The sequence below is a fragment of the Camelus ferus genome, chromosome 9 (assembly GCF_009834535.1).
Source record: "Camelus ferus isolate YT-003-E chromosome 9, BCGSAC_Cfer_1.0, whole genome shotgun sequence".
Classification (NCBI taxonomy): Eukaryota; Metazoa; Chordata; class Mammalia; order Artiodactyla; family Camelidae; genus Camelus; species Camelus ferus.
This window is the reverse complement of record NC_045704.1, coordinates 36,780,349-36,801,710: the sequence shown is the minus strand read 5'-3', so window position 1 is coordinate 36,801,710 and position 21,362 is coordinate 36,780,349. Positions and strand designations below refer to the sequence as shown.

The 21,362-nt window shown below is 54.8% G+C and overlaps 1 protein-coding gene and 1 non-coding gene across 8 annotated transcripts in view; one reads left to right on the top strand and one right to left on the bottom strand.

Moving 5' to 3' along the window:
- LOC102517361 (cyclic nucleotide gated channel subunit beta 1) overlaps positions 1-21,362 on the top strand; it is a 62,310-nt gene that overhangs the window by 12,598 nt on the left and 28,350 nt on the right. The window contains exons 1-4 of one of the 7 annotated variants that reach the window (XR_004322426.1): positions 77-929; positions 2,979-4,963; positions 11,524-11,584; positions 16,032-16,129. Coding sequence is in view for 4 of the 7 variants with exons in the window: in XM_032486422.1 (XP_032342313.1) it covers positions 3,227-4,963; positions 16,032-16,286 (1,992 nt within the window). In the remaining 3 variants the exon portion in view is untranslated. Of the gene's footprint in view, positions 1-76; positions 930-957; positions 1,237-2,978; positions 4,964-11,523; positions 11,802-16,031; positions 17,435-21,362 lie in introns of those variants that run through there. The other 6 variants (XM_032486420.1, XM_032486423.1, XM_032486421.1 and 3 more) reach the window with 6 other exon arrangements.
- On the bottom strand, positions 12,100-15,643 carry LOC102508431. Its single transcript, XR_004322427.1, has 4 exons — positions 15,582-15,643; positions 15,306-15,370; positions 14,918-14,950; positions 12,100-13,785 (listed from the first exon to the last, which is right to left on the bottom strand). It is a non-coding gene; the product is annotated as an uncharacterized LOC102508431 (transcript).

Below are 21,362 nucleotides of genomic sequence, written 5' to 3'. Positions count from 1 at the left end.
ACTCTCCCCAACCAGACCACGCTGTTTGCACCCTCGCTGCGCTTTGACCGCTACCTGGAGCCTCCCGGAACACCCATCCTCCGTGTGCCCATTTCACAGGTCGCTTTGGGCCCTGACCTCTCTGTCTGCTGCCCTGTCTGCAGCAACTCAGGACCTCCCAGCAACAGATGGTCCCTGGGTCAGCGGTCAGTGCTTTAGACCCAGCCGAGATCCTTGCCATCGCGGTACGGACGGGGTCAGAGGTCCCAGGACCCCTTCCTCAAGGCAGCCCTAAGTCCGAGCTCCAGGGACCCCTTCCCCTAAGAGCGAGCTGAGAAGTCAGAAGAGGTTCAGTTCCAGAAGATCAGGGGGTCTAGGAGGCCCCTCCTCTCAGGCTCAGGGGTCAGACCAGGGGCCGGGCCCTGAGAGCCCCCTCCCTTAAGACCGAGCAGGGTGGTCGGAAGCGGAGCGCCCTTCCTGGGTCAGCTGAGGCGTGTCCGCTGGGCGACTGGAGAGCTGCCCCGCGCTCCCGGCTGTCCGACCCGGCCCGGCCGCGGGGTCCCCAGCAGGGGGCGGCCTCGCTCCGCGCGGCCCGCTCCTCCCGCAGCCGCCGCCGCCCCGGCTGCCGCTCCTCCCCCGGCCCCGCCTCCCTGGCCCCCGCGCCGCCCGCCTGTCCGCCGGTCTCTGCAAGGCCATCGGTCCGTCCGCCCGCCCTCCCATCGCTCCTCCGCCCCGGCCCCGCTATCCCGGCCGCGCACGTCGCTTCCTCGGTTCCGGCCGCCTCTAGCCTGTCCCCCGCCCCCGGGCCGGCCGCCGCCGCTACGCAAGGCCGGGGATTGGCAGCGCGCGTAGGCCGCGCTGCCGCGGATGGAGTCGGAATAAAGGGGCGGCTGAGAGAGCAGCCGGTCGCCACTCGCCCCGCGCCTGACCCCGCGGGCGGCCTGGAGCAGGTGAGCGGCGGAGCGCCCGGGGCCGCGTCTGGGGGCCACTCCCGCTCCCGCCGCACCCTTTCCTCAGCCAGTCCAGCCCCCCCCCCCCCCGCCTCCCTCCAGCCCGACCCGGCGGCCTCCTGAGCTCCTGGGCGGCCCACGCAGACCTCGACGCGCAGCCGCTTCCCGGGCCCGGCCTGCAGCCCTGGGGCCTTCCTCTAGACCAATCGCCCGTGGGACCGGCGCTCGGGCCGCAGTAGCCTGGCCATTCCCGGGAGGGCTGACAGGAGACAGCCCAGCTGGGTCTGCGGGCAGTGCTGGCCGGGAGGTGATCAGCTTTCATTCTGTTTCTCAAGGAGGAGGAAGGGCTGGGGTGGGGCGCAGGTGGGGGCCTCCCCTTGCCTCCCTTATTACCCTAGTTTCTCATCCTCTTTGCTGAGTGATCAGAGAGGCCTCCTGGCTGCACCTTCCTGGACAGGAGCCGGGGTGGGCGGCAGAGCTGGGGGCCCAGGGCTGGGGATCCTGGGTCTGGCTGCCATTCATGCTGGAAAAAACAGTTGGATTGGCACAGCCTGACCTGGACCTCACACAGAGTAGCCTTGCTTCTCTCTTTCCTGGAGAAGCTTTGGTACCTGCTCGCTCATGCAACCTGCTGCCTCCACCCGGAGGAGCGGCCCTTTCCTTCTTCCCTTCCCGGAAAGATGCTGAGCATGACAGCTTTTAGCTTGACTCATGTCTCTTTGCAGAACAGTTAGAGGCCAGGCTGGCCTGTGAAGGCATCCCCTTCCTTCTCTTTTCATCGGGAGAAAACAGAAACTTTTCAAAGTTAGAGGCAGAGGAGTTGGGAACCTGACAGTGGGTTGCATCTGATTCTAAAAGTTTCTCCCTCTCGCTGTCATTACCTTATGCTGCCACAAAGTGGTGAGTTAGAGATTTGCCTGGGCTGGGTGGTCTTTACCTTCCACTGATTTCCCAGAATGTTACAGACTTGGAGTAAGGGGACAAGATTGTCTCCAGGAAGGTGATGGGGAGGAATGCTCTGTGATTAGCATGCTGCTTCCACATTGCAGAGGCAAATTAGAAATTGCTTATATTTTCCTGCAGGCCTTAACACCATCAGATTCAGGGGATTCAGGATTTTTTTTTTTTTTTTTTTGGTGCTTGGGAAGATGACTAGACTGGGGAAGTTCTCGATGTATACATCAAGGCTGCATAAGTCTGTGGACCTATCATCCAACCCCTATCAGGCATTAGCTCAGGTCCCTGCAAAGCCTTCCCACCTGTTGTGTGAAGAGAGACCAGACACATGGTCAGGGTGGAGGGCCTGTGGAAGAGTTGAGAGGGATGTGGGCCAGCCCCTCACAGGAGAAGTTTTCTGAGATGGTCCTCAGTTCCATGTAGTTGTTTTAAATATTGACTGACTGAAGCTATTTGCTGTGGGGCCCTCAGATCTGAGAGGTCTGGCCTCTTAGACCCAGCAGTCTGTTCTTATGAGTAGTTGTGTCCTGCATTGAGATTCAGGGCAGCAACAGGCGAGGAGCTGGCAGGCCTCAGGGAGGCCTCAACCAGAGCCTCTCTACTTTTAGATAAAACCAGTATCTTGTGTATTGGGCTTCCAAGCAAGATGTTTTCTGCAAAAAAAGTTATGTTACTAAAATTCTTGTTTTGGACACTAGGGCCTTCCCTGGTCAGTCTTCCCCTTATTTCCTTGGAGCATGAGCAGAACTTGTGACTTCTTTGTTTTGTGGGCAGATAACCCCAGACTATCACCTGTGAGACAGCCAATTGAAGAGGGTTGGCAGTGAGCTGGGAGGCTGGGATGATAGCCCAGGGATGGGGAACTGAAGGTGAGTGGGCATGGAGACAGCCATCATCCTCTTTGCTGAGGGAGCTGAGCTGCCAGCAGACTTCTTTGGTAGTGTGTGATGTGAGCAGATCTCCCAGCCCAGAGCCTCTCGCTTCCCTGATGTGGTTTATGTCAATGTGGCGAGTGCAGGCAGATCAGGGAGAGGGCCCCGAGAACAGCTGTGTGCCCCCATTTCAAGCTCACAATTTCTCTCTTCTCTACAGAACCAATCCTCAGGGAAGGCAGAGCCTCCCTGTCATTGCTGGCACCCTGCCTCGAAGACTCCAGTCCTGTAGGCAGAGCCTTGTAGTCTGTCTTGGTTAATGACTTGGGCCGCCTGACCAGTCCCTCTGTGCCTTGTCTGAGGTCCTCTTCCGTACCTGATCCCGGGCAACTTCTCTCTCTGTTGTGGGTCACCTTAAGCGGGAAACTGAAGCCATTACTCTCCAAACCCTGTTTCATCTTTCCAAGCATGTCGGAAAGCTGGCAGCAGCCGCCACAGACACAGCCGCAGCAGCCGCAGCCACCGCAGCCGCAGCACCACGCGGAACCACCGCCGGCCCTGGCTGAGCACACACTGCCCCCAGGCACGGCTGAGAACCCCCTGGGCTGTGCGGTCTATGGCATCCTCCTGCAGCCCGACCCAGGCCTGCAGCCCCCGCAGCACGCGCCGTTGCAGGCAGCAGGAGAGCCGGGCCCCAAGTGTGGCGTGTGCGGTCACGACCTGGCGCACCTGTCCAGTCCGCACGAGCACCAGTGCCTGGCGGGCCACGACCGCTCGTTCCAGTGCACGCAGTGTCTCAAAATCTTCCACCAGGCCACCGACCTGCTGGAGCACCAGTGTGTGCAGGCAGAACAGAAGCCTTTTGTCTGTGGCGTCTGCAAGATGGGCTTCTCGCTGCTCACGTCGCTGGCGCAGCACCACAGCGCACACAGTGGCACTGGCGGCCTCGTGAAATGTTCCATCTGCGAGAAGACCTACAAGCCCGCCGAGGCGGCAGAGGCCGCGGCCACTGCCGCCCCGTCACTGCCCCCAGCACCCCCTCCGCCTGCCGTCGCCCCTGCTGAACAGGCCGACAAGCCCTACAGCTGCCCCATCTGCCAGAAGCCCTTCAAGCACCTGTCGGAGCTCTCGCGGCACGAGCGGATCCACACAGGCGAGAAGCCCTACAAGTGCACGCTGTGTGACAAGAGCTTCAGCCAGTCGTCCCACCTGGTGCATCACAAGCGCACGCACAGCTCAGAGCGGCCGTACAAGTGCGCGGTCTGCGAGAAGACCTTCAAGCACCGCTCTCACCTGGTGCGCCACATGTACGCGCACTCGGGCGAGCACCACCTGTTCCGCTGCAATGTGTGCGAGCTGCACTTCAAGGAGTCTTCTGAGCTGCTGCAGCACCCGTGCACGCCGAGCGGGGAGCGGCCCTTCCGCTGCGGCGAGTGCCAGAAGGCCTTCAAGCGGCCGTCGGACCTGCGGCAGCACGAGCGCACGCACAGCGCCGAGCGGCCCTTCAAGTGCGACCTGTGCCCTATGGGCTTCAAGCAGCAGTACGCGCTGATGCGGCACCGGCGCACGCACAAGACGGAGGAGCCCTTCAAGTGCGGCCTGTGCGAGAAGGGCTTCGGGCAGCCCAGCCACCTGCTCTACCACCAGCACGTGCACACCCTCGAGACCCTCTTCAAGTGCCCAGTGTGCCAGAAGGGCTTTGACCAGTCGGCCGAGCTGCTGCGGCACAAGTGCCTGCCGGGCACGGCCGAACGGCCCTTCAAGTGCCCAGTGTGCAACAAGGCCTACAAGCGGGCATCGGCCCTGCAGAAGCACCAGCTGGCCCACTGCTCGGCCGCAGAGAAGCCCCTGCGCTGCACCCTGTGTGAGCGCCGCTTCTTCTCATCCTCCGAGTTCGTGCAGCACCGATGCGACCCAGCCCGCGAAAAGCCGCTTAAGTGCCCGGACTGTGAGAAGCGCTTCAAGTACGCCTCTGACCTGCAGCGGCACCGGCGGGTGCACACGGGCGAGAAGCCCTATAAGTGCCCCAACTGCGACAAGGCCTTCAAGCAGCGCGAGCATCTCAACAAACACCAGGGCGTGCACGCCCGCGAGCAGCAGTTCAAGTGTGTGTGGTGTGGCGAGCGCTTTCTGGACGTGGCCCTGCTGCAGGAGCACAGCGCGCAGCACAGCGCCGCCGCCGCCGCGGCCGAGGGCGCCTACCAGGTAGCCGCCTGCCTGCCCTGAGTCCACGCCGCGGCCCACACCAGGCCCAGCCCGGCCTCCCTGCACCCAGCTCGGTGTTCTGAGGCCCTGGGAGTGAGGACAAAAGGGCACTGGGCAGGTGGAGGGTGTGGGTGCCTGGCACTCCAGGTCCAGGCCTGGAGGGCGGCTAGCAGAGTGCTGTGGCTGGTCCTGACCCCACAAACCTCTTTCCCAATACAGGATTCACTTTCTTGAGAGCTGTCAGCCTCCCTTGTCTCTGAGGGTTTGGAACCCGGCTGGAAGTCACGTGGCCTCTCTCCACCCCAAGAAGGAGGTGGTGCTAGCCCAACCTTCCCACACCTTTCAGCCTAATTAGAAACCAGATAGGCTAGGAAAGAGGAGGGCCATGGTAGGGAGGGCATGGGAGAGGGCTGGGCTCCAGAGGTGGGCTGGTATAGGGCTCCCCCTTCAAGTTTGAGGGAGATGGCCAGCTTTGTGATATCATCCTGGGACCAGAAGGGCAGACCGAGAGCCACAGGTCACTCTGTCAGCTTCAGCCAGGTTCTCTAGGTTTCTGACAAGCGAGACGTACAGCAGGGCTGCACATGTGTGGTTGGGTCTGTTTGGAGAGCAGCTGGCCCAGCCAGAAGGGAGGAGGTAGAGAAGTTCTCCCATGAGACACTCAGCCAGGGACAGTGTCATCCCTGGGGAAAGGAGGAAAGGCAGCTTTTACACTGAGGGCGAAACCCACCGTTTTGGAAGCACGGCTCCAAGTTCCGGTGGGGAATGCGCCCTCTGCCAGTCAGAACTGCTGCTGTGAGAGAAGGGGATTGTTAGACCACCTGGTGCCTGGAAGGAAACAGGGCCAAGCCCATGGTCTTCCCATGTGAACAAGTGTCATTCCTCCTTGAATTGTGAACAAAAGCCTCAAGGCATGGCCGTAATCAGCTCACCCTAGCCCGGCTTCAGGGCCAAGACCATGCCTGGGTACCTGGGTACCTGGGTTGGGGGAGGTGAAAGGGCTGTAGGAATGGCCTCTGACCCTGCAGTGCCCTCTCAGCTCATCAGTCTGGCTGCTGGCCTGGACTCCAGGGGTTTTGCACTGCCAAGATGCTCTAGACAACATTCAGCTACTTCCGAGGCCAGAGTGTTCCCTCCTGGGTCCTCCTAGGGACCCGCTTGGTCTCTGGCTTACCAGAGGGCTCATGGAGACAAGGGTGTCCAGGGCATAGGGCATGGGCAGGGGAAGATGGTTGTAAGGAAACCAGTAGGTAGATGGCTTGCTGGCCAGGGCTCTCCTCAGGAACACCAGAGGACCTTCACTAACAGAATGATTATTTTGAACCCAGCTCTGCCCCTGCCCTCTTCCAGCCCCTTTCCCTGGTTGTGGGTCTTGAAAGGAGATTTTAATCAGTGCACATACCAAGAGCCCAGAGGAGCAGGGAGACCCGCATTGCCCACTCTCACCTTAGGAAGTCTGAAAAGCCCACATTCACCTCCTCTGTCTGACCCAGTCACTCCATGTGTCCGCAGAAAGGGCCGGTCCTTCCCCTCGGTGCTGGCTTTAGTCACAAAGCCTCAAAAGACATGGAACCCAGGCTGACAACAGTCCCAAATGTTAACTTTTTCCTTTCATTTTGCTTTCTAAAAGCAGTTGTTATACTGTTTATAACATTGTATAGTTTAATTTCATGCCATTTTGGACTTATGTAAAAATGTGGGAATTTGGATTTTTAAAAAGAATGACTCCATTTTAGATAGCTCCTTTTGATGTTAATATATAGTGAGTCCAATGTATGCTTTAGAAGTAAAGACATTGACCTTCACAGACCAAAACACTGCTTGTTCCAGTCATCCTTATACAGGGGAATGTTGGGACGTGGAAAGGGAGAGAGGTGTGCAGGCCAGGGTGTCAGGCTTAGGACTGGGACATAAGGCTGAGTCTGAATCCAGAGTTTTGAACATCCTAGTTGTGAGACTTCGGGCAAATCACTTAGTCTCTTTGGGACTCAGTTGCCTCATCTATAAATGGGGAGATTAAACCTTTGCCTTGCTTTGTTCTTGTGAGAGTTAAGTGGAGTCACATGTGGAGGCCCTGGTGGGGAGGGTGACAATACTGCCAGTACCAACTGCCGGACACTTAGGGCCCTCGAGCTGCAACCTCTTGACCTCCTTGGGATTTAACCACAGCCCCTGTAAAGGGAGCTGGGCCATGAGGGACCAGCAGCTCATGGGTGGTCAGAAGCCGGGGCCTGGGCCTGGGAAGCATGAGCACTTGCTCGGCCCCGGTGGGAAGCCAGGGCCTGCCTGGGCAGCCTACAAGTGCTGCCCCCGAGGACTGCCCGCTCTCACCTCGTTCCACTTGCCCTGTCACAGGGTGATCCATCTACATTTCCGACCCAGCCGCCGTCATCTCTGCCTTCCTGCACCCCTCCTCTGTCTCCCGACCCCTGCCCGGCGGTGTGCCAACTGCAATTCAGGCTCCTGTTTCTCAAAGGCAACACTGGAGGTGGGGAGAGGAAGGGAGAAACAACCCCCGCTCCAGGCCTGGACATCTGAGAGCCAATGGAGGGTGGGCAACAGGGATGCTCTGCCCTGAAGGTGGGGATGGAGGTGAGGGTGGAAGGAGGACAAGGAGCTTCCCATGCCAGAAGGGGCTCAAAACTGGCTGCAGAAGGCTTAGTGGAAAGGCCAGGGGGACCCCAGATGTGACCTGGACGTCACGTTCCTTTCCTCCTCTGTGTGTGGCCATGGGAGGACCCTTCCTTTGGGAAGCTGTGTGCTTCCTTCCTGCAGGCATCTACCTCTCAGCCAGAGGACGCCCGGGCCCCTTGTGTCTGTGTCAGACTTGAATCGAGGCTTCCTTCCTAGCTGAGTGACCTTAGGCAAAACCCACCCCCCTCGCAGAGATGCCTGGAAAACACTAGCAGATGTTTGGTGTTTTATAGCTTCAGGGTGCCCTCCTGAATGGATGATGGTCTGTGTGAGCCCAGGGCAGAAGGAACCCTGGCTGGGCACAGACCAGCTCACATGGAGTCTGCAGTGACTTTTTCTTCCTTTGTCCCCACCCCTGCCTCCCTTCACAAAGCAATGGGGCTCTTATGGCTCCCACTTGGGCCCCAGCCGTGGCCCAAATCAGGGCAATGAATGGAGCCCTGGCCTGGGAGCCTGGGTGTTCAGGCTCAAGCCTTAGACCTTTGATAACATGTGGTCCCAGGCAGGCTCTGCTCCTCTCAGGGCCTCAATTCTGTCTGAAGCAGAGGTCTTGATCTCTGAGAGTCCTTAGAGATCTGTCGCTCTGATTCTGGGAAGGTGACAGGATCAACCTGAGCTTCCATTTCCCCTCCCTGCCTCTCCTGGCCTGCAGTCTGCTCCCCACCTGTCTCAGTCTGGTCTCTCTTGATTGTAAGTGACAGAAACAGCATAAACTGGCTTTAGCAGCTGCCCACTGCACCTGGCCACACACACAGGTAGCTCTCCCACACACCTGCCCAGGAACCCCACAGCTCCCTGTGTCCTGTATCTGATGCGAGTCTCCTCTCTCAGAGTGTGGAGTTCTCATGGGGGAACTTCAGGCATTATGACCAGGGGTACAAACTAGTGCTGTCTTCTCTAGCCTCTGGGGAATCATTCCCTATGTCCCAACCACTAACAGGATGGGAGGAGTGTGGTAATTTGGGTGAGGGGTTACATCTGGATGAGAACCAGAGAAGTGAGAGGGAGAAGCTGGCATAAACTTCACATTTGGGAGGCAGTAATTCGCCTTTTCTGGGGAAAGAGGCACTGCACTGGGGTGGGGGGTGGGGGGTGAAGAGCATTTTCCCAGGTCGTAGAAGTCATCGTCAGGGCAGGCTGGGCCACCAAAGACAACTTTCCCAGGGAGCCCATCATCCTGTTGGCTTTGTCAAACCCCCTCTGTGTGGCTTGCTCTGTGCTCGGTCCCTGCAGCAGGACAGTGGGAGGGGACCCTGCTATCTGGGAGTGGAGCCTGCACTCGTGAACCATGGTGGCAGTGGCAGTGCTGTTGTGGTTAAGAGCACCGCTGGGCCTGGCCAGAGTCCTACCCCCTCCACTCATCAGCAGCAAAGCTTTGGGAGGGTTATTGGATCGCCCTCATTTTCCTCCTCTGTGAAGGGGGCACTGTAATGTTCTTTACTGGGCTTTAGGGTGAGGGCCCAGTGAAATGACCTGTGTGGACTCTTTGGCACGTAGTGGCCACTCAGGAAAGCAGAGCACTGGGAGGTCAGAGGCAGGAGGGAGCCAGCCTAGCTCTCTGGTCTGAATGTCAGTGTCTCCCCACCCCTGCTACAGAAGACCTTTCCCATTCACCAGCTGGTTTGAGCCTCATACCGTCTTGATAAGATGGGCAGGGCAGACCTGAGGATCTGCTTTGTGCTGACCTTTGAGAAGTCCAGGGGCTTCCCAAAGACATACAGTTGGTGATGAGAGTGGCCTGGAATTGGAGGATGGGCTGACCAGGTGGGGGATAGGCAGTGGGGTGGGACTGCCCAGCCCTCTGAAACTCACAGGCCTCCAGCTCCAGCCACTGGAGCCTGGGACTCTGGCTCCAACGTGGTTTTTGCTGGCCAGGAAGCCAGGAACAATGGCCGGGACTGGTGCTGGCACCAGGGCTGGCCAGGGGAGCAGGAAAGGTCTTCACCAGCAGGCAGAGGGGGCAGCCAGCTCTCTGGGCAGCTCTCAAGTCCTTGAGGGATTGGAGCCGCCGTGCTCTGTCTTTCCATCTGTGCAGAGGCAGCTTTGTAGAGAGCCTCAGCCTCCCTAGGCAAGGCTGTCTCCAGTCCCCCAACCTCAGTCTCTCCTCCAGAGCAGAGCAGGCCCCAGACAGGACCAAGGGCTGCTCAGGCCTTGGAAATTTGCCCAGGGCCTCCCTGTCTGGGCCAGGCTCACCTGTGATAAGCTCCCATCCTCAAGCGGATACTTTCTTTGTTCCTTGAAGGTCATGCCTCCAGGAAAAGCTTTGGCCGCTATTGATTTTCATAGATCTACAAAGATTCCAGCAGGAATGCCCAGTCCTCCTCAGGGCCCTGAAAAGGAGGTCAAGAGGAGGGGTGGGAGGGTAGGAAGGGGTCTGTGGGGTCTCTCTCTTCACTGTGTCTGTGTGTCCATCCCCACCTTGGGTCTGCGTCCCTGCTTTTGTTCATCCACCAGTGTTCCTGAGCACCTGCTGTTTGCCAGACACTGAGCTGGTGCGGCAGGGCTTGAAGCTAAAGCTAGAACTTCAGATGAGAGACTTTTGAGGTTTTCATGTATTAAAAGGTAGGGTCCCAAAGGTCAAGGCTGCTGATATTTAGTACAGAATAATACTTGCAAGAGTCCTCCCTGACCCTCACGCACCCTCCTTCAGCCGGGACCCTTACTCTGTCCCTGATCCTCCCCATTGTCAGTTCCCGGCCCAGGGCGAGGGTACGTGTTTCCTGTGTTACTTTGTAATAATTGCAACTATCACTTGTAGTAGTTGTTTCATTTAGTCCAGGTCTGTGCCTTGGTTCTGGGAATCCACAGGCCCCATTCCTGAGTCCTAGGTTCACTTAGAGAGGCAAGAGGGACTGACAGGTGCAGTTTTTTTCCAAGAGTCTTCTGTGGGCCACAGGCTATGAGTTAGTCCCCCGAAGCAGCCACAGTTCCTGTCCTCATAGTCTTGGGGAAGAACTGGGGAGAAGGGAGGACTTGAGAGAGGCTAGCCTAGAAGAAAGAGTGAGATTTGGGTAGGAAGAGATGGAGAAAGAATTTCAGGTGGCAAGAAGCCTTTGAACAAAGTTAGGAGGCAGACAAGAGCCTGGGGTGTTTGCAACAGCAAGGAGACTGGTGATAGGGTTCAGGTCAGTGCCCAATAGTGGATTAGAGTCAGGTTAGAAAAGCCTGGAGGTGAGGCCATGGAGGCTGGGCTGTCCCCAAGGCAGTGGCCACAGGGAGGATTTCTAATATGATCTCTCTATGAGAGCAAAGAGCCCCGTGAGGCTGAGGGAACTTGGAGGCCAGGAGACTGTGGCCCAGGCTGGGGTGGAGGCGGGGCTTCTTTCCTTCTCTTGGGATTTTCAATCTGCAGAGTCTGCTGCTGCCAGCAACTCCACGAGAGCTTTCTGGTGGAAAATCTTCTCTCTCTAAGCCCCGGTTGAATGTCCCCACTGGTTTCCTCCCCACTCTTGGCTTGCGTCTCTCATAGCAGGAAGGTGGTAGTGGGGTGGCCACAGGCTCAGGGGTTAGGCAGGCTGGCTTCAATTTCTAGCACTGCCAGTCCCCAGCTGTGTGACCATGGGCCAGTCACTTAACCTCTCGGAGTTCATTTCATCATCTGTTAAGTGAGTTAAAATTACCCACCTCAGGGGGACTAGAATATTTAATACATTGCCTTGCACTTAAAACCTAGAAAGTGTATACTAAATCAGACTAAATCAGGCGTGTTCACACATCTTCTCTGCATTTCCTTTATTCTTGGGCACACATTTTTATATCTATGAAATCAGGATTCAATGTGCAACTGGTGGTTAAGGACCTAATCAAATTCCTGGGCTTGAGGAACGTGGTCTAGGTGTGCCCATGTTCTCACTTTCTGCTTTCAGGTTTGAGCCAGCTGGGTCAGCCTCTCTCCCCCTGGACTAGAAGCTCCTCTATCCTCCTCAGGTACGGCATCTGCTCTGTGTCCCTCCTGCACCCACATGGGGCCTGTTGAGGCCTCAGATGTCTGCTGGGTCAAATTCCCAGAGGGACTTGCCCAGTCATTCAGTGTCAAGGAAGCAGGGCTAGGAGAAAACTCAGGCACCTGATGCCCTCTGGCATCTTAGCACACTCTCTGGAGCCCTCTGACTGGCCCCGGTCTCACACAGGCCGGGACTCCAGCATCCCTGCTATCAGCCTTAAGCAAATCCATCTCTATCTGAGCTGTCAGGTTGGAAGGGACACTCAGGGTTGAAGAATGTGGCTCTGGAACCCCAGGGGGCTCTACCAATGGCTTCCCAAGGTTCAATCCAGGGGGACTGCCTCTCAGCTTGGAAGAAAGTACTCCTTCCTGCATGAAATGGTGGGAGGCTGGGTACCTCCTCAACAGGGTCCCAAGGAGGAGGGGGCTCTGACCTGCTTACCACTTCCCATCCACTCCCCCTCATGCTATTTTCTGCCCTGCTGTCAGCAGAGCCCATACCTGAGGACGGAGAGATGGACACCATGGTCCCTCACCTCCGTATACGGGTAATGATTCACCACTACCCCTAAAAGAAATTAAAGTCAGCCTCGAGTATATAAGGCAGGCTCCGTCTGCATAACACACAACAACACAACTCATCTCCTTGTTTATTAGCCAAGATTGAACAAAAGACCCTCATTCTGGGAAATAACTTATTCTACAAATATTGAACACAAACCATATGTAAACACTGTGCCAAGTGCTGGGACTTGCTTTGAGTTCTGGGTTCTGGGTTTGGCTAGAGGCTTTCCCTGACCTGGGCCTTAATTTTCCCACCTGTGAAATAGGGTAGCTTTGGTTCTGCTCACTCTCCAGGGTGCTTATGGAGCATGAGGCCTGGAGGAGAAAAACGGGTCACATGATAAAGTATAGCACAAGGTCCAGAAGTGAGGGTCCGGTATTATTCTTTAAATTCCTTCCACCTGAGACCAGGCTTACATGCACTAGGTGCTCAGTAAATATTGGTGAATGGGGACAGGGAGGATGTAAGTCAGGTTTTCTTAACTTTTGTGGGCACTGACTGTTCTGAGCATCAATGAAAACTAGGAGCCTTTCCATGGAAAATGCACGTGTGGGCAGACCCATTGTTTTGCACATGATTTCAGGAGATTCATGGACCCCTGAAGCCCCAGATCCTGGAATCAGAAGTCTTGCTCCACCAGTTCTGGAGCTAGGGGGCCATTCACCCTGATCTGGGTCTGTCCTTGCAGACTGCCACAGCTGAGTGGGGCGGGGTATCTGATGGCCCTGGAGCTAAGGGCTGATGCTGGCTGCTCCAACCCCCAACCACGCTGAGACACTCTGCTTTAGCCCAAAGCTTTGGGCAAGGTTATTCTGGACCTGGCCCAGGTGCACCCATGGCTGTCTGCAGGACATCATGCCTCCTTTCTGTCGGTTGGTTGGCAGATAAGTTCTAGTCCTAAAGCTCTGTGGACAGAGCAGATAACTATTTGCTTACAAGGTATGTTCTTTGGCTTTGGGGAACAGGAAAGTTTCTTCTCTGAGTGGTCTCAGGCACCTCATCTTACTTCTCGGCTTTGCAGGGAATGGAGTCCATAGGTCTGGCCAGCATTCCAGGACCTTTCTCTACGTCTGCAGGGGCACCCCAGACCCACGGTGTACACTGGTATGGCAAGGCCTTCTGAGATAGGTGTCTAAAAATCCTTCTCGATCCCCTCTTTTCTCTTTAAGGCTCAAGTTCAGAGTCTGAGGTGGAAGGGGCCTGGTTATAGGGGCACAAAGAAAACCTAATTCCCAGGCCTGCCTCTGCCCCTTACCCCTTGCTGGGGCTTGGGGCTTCGATGTTGACTACCTGGGGTCACCAGACATCTTTTCCAGCCTCCCACCAGTCCTCCAGGAGTTGGCAGGAGGCAGGTAAGAGTGAAATATCATCATCCCGAGGTCCTGACCCTCCCCCAGCCCCTGTAAGACACACACACACACACACACACACACACATGGGTGTGTTGCCTCCCTGTGGAGCATAAGGTTTATTTCCAGTCAGGTTGAACTCTTAGGAAGATGGGTGCTGCCACCATACACCCTCTGTCTTGCTGGGGAACCTGAGGTAGCCTGATCTGGCAGCCTGGGGGTCAGCCTCCTTTTCACAGATTAATGCCAGGGGGTCAGGTAGTTGACACGACTGTGGAGAGAAACAGGGGTGAGGTGGGGCCTCCAAGGTGTCCTGGGGAAAAATCAGGCTGTCCTTCTCTAGGCCTTCCCCTTAAAACCCACCTTCCTGCTCTGAAAATGCAGTCTCTCTATGGCTCAAGAGCCTTTGATGGCTCCCTATTTCCTTTAATATATTTTTGGTTGCTCTATTTGACTTTCAAGCCCCACTTCCAGTTGCCTCTTCTTTATCTCCTGTGAGCTTTACTCATTTTTCAATCATTTAGTGAACCTATTCCGCCAATCATTATATAGTAGTAGAAAAACAGTAAGTGTTCCCCTGTGGGTATACATGGTGGGTGAGGGAAGGCAAACTTCCTATCAATAATTAAAAAGCAATAGTCTGGGTGCTCTAAGATTGGGAGATATGCACATGTGGGGACCAACTGGAGTGAGGTTTGAGCTGAAGGGGAGAGGCAGAGGATCAGGGAAGACTTCAAGGAGGATGGGACATTGGTGCTGGGCTTTAAAGAGTAAGGAGAAATTTGCCAGGCAGAGAAAGAAGGCTCTGAAACAGCACAAGCAAAGATGTGAAGTTCTTGGTTGCACTCTTGGTTTGGGTCATTCCAGGAGTCTGGTACTGCTGAAGTGTAGGAAATGGAGCTGGAGAGGTGGGAGATGGCCAGAGTATGAAGGTGCTTGAATATCTTGGACACTCCTGCTAGGAATATGAGCCCCATCCCTTACCACCTAACCTGCATCCTGGAAGGCAAGTTTTTGGCTCTTCCATCCTATTTCTTATAGATATATTTACAATTCCAGCCCCTGCACTTCTTCCAGGTACCACCACCACCACCACTATCCTGGACCCTCTTTGTCTTTTGGCCTCATTGGGGCGAATTGAGTGGGAGATGCACTTTGCTCCCTCCATCTTCCAGTGGGCTACACCTTTGCCAGGCAAGGATCTCTTCAGAGGGAAGCCCTTTGGCATCCCCGACCCCTACATCGCCAAGTAGGATACTACTCCCCTGGCGCCTCCCTAAAGAGGCCCCGAGAGTGGAGAGGGGTCTGAGAATTGCCTGAGTCCTTAGGCTGCCCCTCAGGGCCAGGTGTGATGCGGGGATGGAGTCATTCCCTGCCCACCTCCCTTCTAGTTCCAGCGCTACCTGTAGTTGGAGCCGAAGCGTCGGAAGGCATTCCTGGAAAAGAGAGAGGAGGGTGAGGCCAGGGTGCAGAAGGGTGATCCTCTCTGCGAACACTACTTTCACGTTGGGAGGCGCTGTGCCTTCAGGATTACACTTGCACTTTCGTCCCATTTTAAGACCTCCACTCTAAAGGGTGAAGTTGCTAGGGACTGGATGACAGGATGCTCCATTTGGTAGGAATTAAACTTTTACTCATTTTGAAATTGCAACTTTCTTGTGGTGTATTGGAGCCAATTATTCCTAGGTCTCACATATTCAAGGGCCACTAGGTGTGCGCTGGTGAAAGCAGCCAAGATCCCACCCTCCCTCCTCCAGGTATGGGGTCCCGGGGCCTTGTGGGGTCACTTACAGGGAGTCGAAAGGCAGGGGCTTCTGTCCGTAGCGGTCCAGGCTAGGGTTCTGGTTAAGACAGAACTGGGACGGGCCAGAGGGATGGGGGCCCATTGATCGGGGGGACACGGACCCCCTGCCCACGCCCCACACAGCGCTATCTGCCGGAGATCTTTGCCCTCGGCACTGGGAGACCCTACTTTCGGTCTCCTCTCCCCTTCCTTGACCTCAGTGTTAGCCTATCCTCCCTAGCCCCCGGTCCCCCAGATATGAGTTAGCACGCAGCCCTTCCTACCCGCCAATTCTGGGTCACCTCCGGCTTCAGGTACCGAACCGCGTAGCCGCTGAAACTCTCAACTGCGGAGAGAGGGCGGGTCTCCGGCCCCCAGTCCGCCCAGAGCAAGCCCCACCCCTCCTTTACCTGAGCCCCGCCCCTAGATCAAGCCACGCCCCACGCCTGGTGCTAGAACTGGTCCCGCCTCCGGACAGTGCAGCTCCAGTCCCAGAACCAACCCTGCCCTCCGCCTCCGCCCCACCGGCTCCCCCGGCTCAGACCTGGTGCCGCCCCCTCCCCAAGACAAGCCCCGCCTCTGTGAGCTTCAGTCCGTCTCAGTCTCCCTCCCCTGAGTGCCCCAGCTGCTCTTAGCTTCCCCTCCCTGTCTTTGACGCAGCCCACCCCGCGAAGCCTCCGGTCCGAGGTCCGGGCTCGAGGGACCCAGCACCTCCGTTATCTCTCCCGCCCTAGGGCATCCTCCGCGCCCGTAGACCGACCCCTCTTGCTCGGGCAGGGCAGCTTGAACTCGCCGGCAGAGGACACGAAGCGGGACCAGTCCTCGATGGCGTGCGTGAAGCAGGGCCAGTCAACCCGATTGATGCCCGGAGCCATAGGCGCCAGCTTTCCCTCGCGGCACCTGTTTCGGAGCCTCTGGCCGGTCGCCGTGATGTCCTGCCAGGAAGCAGGGAGTCAGGACGCGGCAGGCCAACTGACACCACCCCTTAGGCGGGAGCTGCCACTTGGCCCATCTGACCGAAGGACCTCCCGAAGCCCCTGAAGGAGATGGGAAAGAGGACAGGAGTCCCAAGCAGGCAGTGGAGAAAAAGAGCAGAGTGGAGCCCAGGACCCAAGGTGCTTGGGGCTGGATGCGCGGGACATTCACGTCCTCTTCCCAGAGTAAACTCAGGGCCAGGGTCAAAGGATACTCACCAAACACTGCAGGGGTTTGTTGGGGACACCAAGGAGTGTGAAGTGGGCATTGTCAAAGTCATCTGAAGAAGGAAGAGAAAGGGAGAAGAGATGTCTCCTCCACCAGTGGTCTCAGGCCCACACAGGAGAGGTCTGGTCCACGCTGCTTTAGCAGGTTTTTGAAATACTTGACAACTTTAAAATCAAGTAGATTTCACTTAACATACCCCTTATAACAGAATAAACTCCAACTAGATCAGATTTCAAGGTGAAAAATTAAACCATTGAAGTGCTAGAAAAAACATGGGTAAATTTCTTTTAATCTTGGGGTGGGAAGGCCTAGCCAACTCTAATTTAAAATCAGGTAGCCTTTACTTCAAATAAGTAAGTAAGTAAGTAAGTAGTAAAATACACCATAAAAAAAATAAAATCAGGTAGCCTTAAGAAAAGATCGATAACTTGGACTACATAAAAATAAGCTTTTGCATTACAACATAAGAAAACATAAAGAAAGTCAAAAGACAAGTAGGAAAAAATATTTCCACATATTTTCCCTTATATTAAAAGAGCTCCTGGAAATCAAGACTAAATACAATAGAAGAGAGAAAAAATAAAAATGGCTAAACAGGTATACAAGACATCTTTGGGGATAATTTGGGACATTTTAAGACGGGCTGAATATTAGATGTTAGGGAACTATTTTTAACTTTCTCAGATGTGATAATGGTATTGTGTCATGTAGGAGGATGTTCTTATCTTTGGGAGCTGCTTGCTGAAGTGTGTGTGTGTGTGTGTGAGAGAGAGAGAGAGAAAGAGAGTGGAAACAAGTATGACAAAACATTAATTGAAGCCGGTGGAAGGTAATGGATGTTCATAGTATTATTAGTCTTTCAATTTTCCTCTATGTTTGAATATGTTCATAATAAAAAAAAGTTGGGGAGCAAAGAATATGTTTGTATTTGCAGTGGTAAACAGTGGAAGGGTATCTCAGGAACTAAGAGTGGTTACCTGTGAGTGGGGGTTGGGAGAAGGGGGAGGAATGAGAATTGTTTAAAAAAGTACATTGCTATAGCATTTTAATTTTTTTTTAGCATTTTGAATTTTGAAAGTTTGACCATTACTTCTATTAAAAATGTACTTGCAATAAAAAGCATATCTAAATCAAGAGCTCTCCCTAAAAATCTCGATTCCTGGCTTCTCTTGGAAGCCAGGGAATTGAGAGAACTGTGCTGACCCTTCCCACACAGCAGTCAGTGGGAGCCCCCTTTAGAGGGGAGGGTGTGAAGGCTCCCCTTCACCTCTCCCCTCTCCCCTTTTGCCTCCCCACCCACTTTTGGCATTTGTGTTTCTCATCTTGGCCCCAGGGGTCTGTGAGATCTCTGGAGATCTCCATGCCACCACTGACATCCTCTGAAACCTGGGTATCACCCTGGACTCACCCCTCTTGCCCCTCTACCCACACTGATACCAAATCCTATTACTTTGTCTCCTAAATACTTTCTAAAACCCTCCCCAGAGGCCAAGATACTATCAATCCTTCCTGAAGACTGTAGTCCCTCCCAGGATCCTAACACCCCCCTTTCCAATTATCCTCCTCTAGTCTCTCTGGGCCTCCACCACCCTTCCCCCACCCCTGCCCCAACGCTCAGACCTCTTTTCCACTTAAAAGTCTTCAGAGGTTCTTATCTACCTCCAGAGAAAGTCCAGACCCCTGAGCTTAGCAACAGGGCCCCCCTGAGCTGTGTCCTCCTCCCCAGCCACAGCTCCTGCTGTTCCTGCACACTTTATCCTCCGGCCCAACCAAAGCCCTCAAGTTCATCAACACCTCGCATAGCTTTTCCCCTCCAGGCCTCTGCACATGCTGTTCCTCTAGCTGGAACACCTTTGCTTCCCTGCAGACCCAGAACAGTGTCAGGCACAAAGTAGGCGCTTAATAAATGTGCTGAAATGAACAAGTGTGGATGTCCATGGGGCACCAGGCCTGCACACCCTAGCTTCTCAATGGATGAAGGGCTCTTCCTTGGCCCCGTGTGGCCCTTTTACCCTGGAGGCTCCTAGGTCCACCTCTCTTTCATGGGAGGTGTCTTCCTCTTCCTTTTTCAAAGGGAGAGATGATTGGGTAGAAGTTGTCATTATTGCCATTATTATTCCTCTTCCTCCTGCAACTGCTGACCTCTGCACAGTTCTCTCTCCATTAACAATAATAACAGCAACAATGTTATCTCTGAGCACATATTATGTGCCAGGCACTCCTCTAAGTGCTTTTCAAGCTGTGTCTCATTTTAATCTCACAGTGGCCCTGAGAGGCTGACCCTCTTATCATCCCCATTTTACTGATAAGGAAACAGAGGCTCAGACTGGGAGATTTCCTAGGCAGGGAGGAGCAGAGCTGGGGCTAGTGCCTTTAACCCTTTCATCTGTCACTCTTGGCTTTTCCCTCTGAGATTTCTCTCCTCCAAACCATCCATGCCTTCCCGGAAGGCCCAGCTGGGCTGGCGCAGGTGGCAACAAGGTGGCCTGACCTTTGTGGCAGTACGTGGTGGACTGGCAGTGCTTGTCGGAAAGGCAGGCCCTGACGGAGTCCATGTCCATGCGTCGCAGGCTGGGCAGGGCCGGGTGGTACAGCTGCTGCTTCACACCGGCCAGCTGGTTGCGCTGCCGCCCCATGGGCAGCAGGATGGCTGGGGATGCGTACATGTGGGTGGAGCCATCCTCCCAGGGCACCAGGTCGATGATGCGGGCCATGGCTAGGGGCAGAGACACAACCTTGTGGGAACACAGGCTTGGCCAGTGCTGATTTGTCTACTTGTCCAACAGTTATTGAGCACCTACTGTGTGCCAGGAGCTATGGTGAGGGGTCCATTCAAATACACACACAGAGAGGATGTGCTAAGGTCTCTGGCAGAGGTCAGAACAGAGTGTGTGTGTCTGGGGCAGCTGAGGTTGGGGCATTCAGGGAATGGCCTAAAAGAGGTGGCATTTGTGTCTATTCTTCAATAATGAGCAGGAAGCATCAGCAGCAAGTGGATTCAGAATTTAGCTCAATATGCCTCTGGGTAACTAATTATGGACTTTTGGTCTTAGCTGAGGTTTCTGGTATTTACTCAAAATTCTACAGGGAGATATAGAAGAGTCTTAAGTAAGGGGATAGACATGATAGATATGAACCAGAAAAAATATGGCTGGTTCCCCAGGGCTTCCTTTGAAAAAGCAGGTAGTCCCAGAGCCTTATTTCCTTTAGCCTTTAAACTTTAGCGAGAATCTGTTGAGTCAGGTTGCTTTCTTCCTGACCCCAGTTAGAGGTGAGAGATGGAGGTGGGCAGGAGGAGAGAGGACCTTGGGCCATGAAGAAATGGGGATGGGGCATGGTGATGAGTGAGGAAACTGCCACCAGGGAAGGGCCTGCGTGGGGAGGGATGGGGAAGTGGGGCAGTGGGAGGAGGGGAAAGGGAGGGCTCCCTGCTCCTGACCCACCAACAGTGGTACCTCATCTGCAGGCCATGGGCTCCACGTGTACAGACTTCAAGAATTTTCTGCTCTTCTGACTGCTCAGTGGGAAAAAGATGCAGGGAGATGGGCCGAGCGCCAGTGCCTTATGAGACAGTAGAAGAATAAAGGAACATTCTGCAGAGACAATGCCCATGGCAGCCTGATTGTGAGGGCACTCGCTCCTCGGCTACCCTGGCAACCGCAGGCTCCTAGGGGAAGAGCCTGCTGCTGGAGGGTCCTTGCACTGGCCTCCTCTTTCAGCCTTCCTGAAGGTTGCTGTCTCCCAGGCCTCAGCACATGCTGGGCATGCTGGGAAATATCAGACAGGGGGATGGGGTCCCAGGGGGTGGCTATACCCGGACTCGCCAGGGCAGGCTCTGTGACCTTAGACTAGTTATTGTCTCTCACTGGGCCTCAAAGCTCCCATTTGTGTTAGGCAAGGGCCCTGGGCCCCCATGAGGGGTGTCTATGAGCTGAAAGGGCACTCCCCTCCTTACAAACCTCAGGAAAGAGGGCACTGCCCTACCAACTAGTCCTTGGGTCTCTAGGGGTGGAGATTAGTGGCTGGCAGGATCTGGGGTCAGCATAAGGGGATCAGGGAGAGTGGTGGCCTCAGCAGGACAGGGATTAGCAGGTGATACTCCACCCCCAGCCCTCTGCAGGCCTGCAGCCTCCCTTCTGCCTTCCCAAAAAAGCAAGATCACGAGGGCCTAAGCGCTGCACCCCTAAACCCTGGGCCTGCCAACCACCCTGGCCACAACCATGGAGATGGACCCTCCAGGTGAGGAAACCTTGGGGAGACTCTAACTCATTTGCATATATTGGCATATGCTTTGCATACACCTGCCCAGGTGCTGAGCCTGATGGGCCCGGGGACCCCTACTATGAGGTTCCTGTAGGATTTGGCTCCCTAGTTGCTCATCTTCCAGTGCTGCTTCCAGGCAGGCTTTGCTCTTCCTCCAGTGCTCCATACAGCCCCAGAGCAGCATCTCCAAGTCCCATCCCTTACCAAAAACTTTTCTAGGGTTGACCTCATTTGCCATCCAACCCCAATGTATTTTTAACTTTAAGAGTTTAAAAAATAAAACCTTTAAACTCCTTTAAAGTTAAAAATATAAAATATAGAAAATGCAAAAATGTATAATGTAACTCATAATTTATAAAGTAAGACCCTCATATATCTACCAGTCAGACCAAGACATAAGTACTACTTTGCAAAACAGTGTAGCAGTTTCTTAAAATGTGAAACATAAATTTACTATATGACCCAGCAATTCTATCCCAAGGAATCATCCCAAGAGAAATGAAAATGTATGTCCACACAAAGACTTGCATGCAGATGTTCATAGCAGGATTTTATAATAGCCCCAAAGTGGAAACAACGTTAGCATCCATTGACTAGTG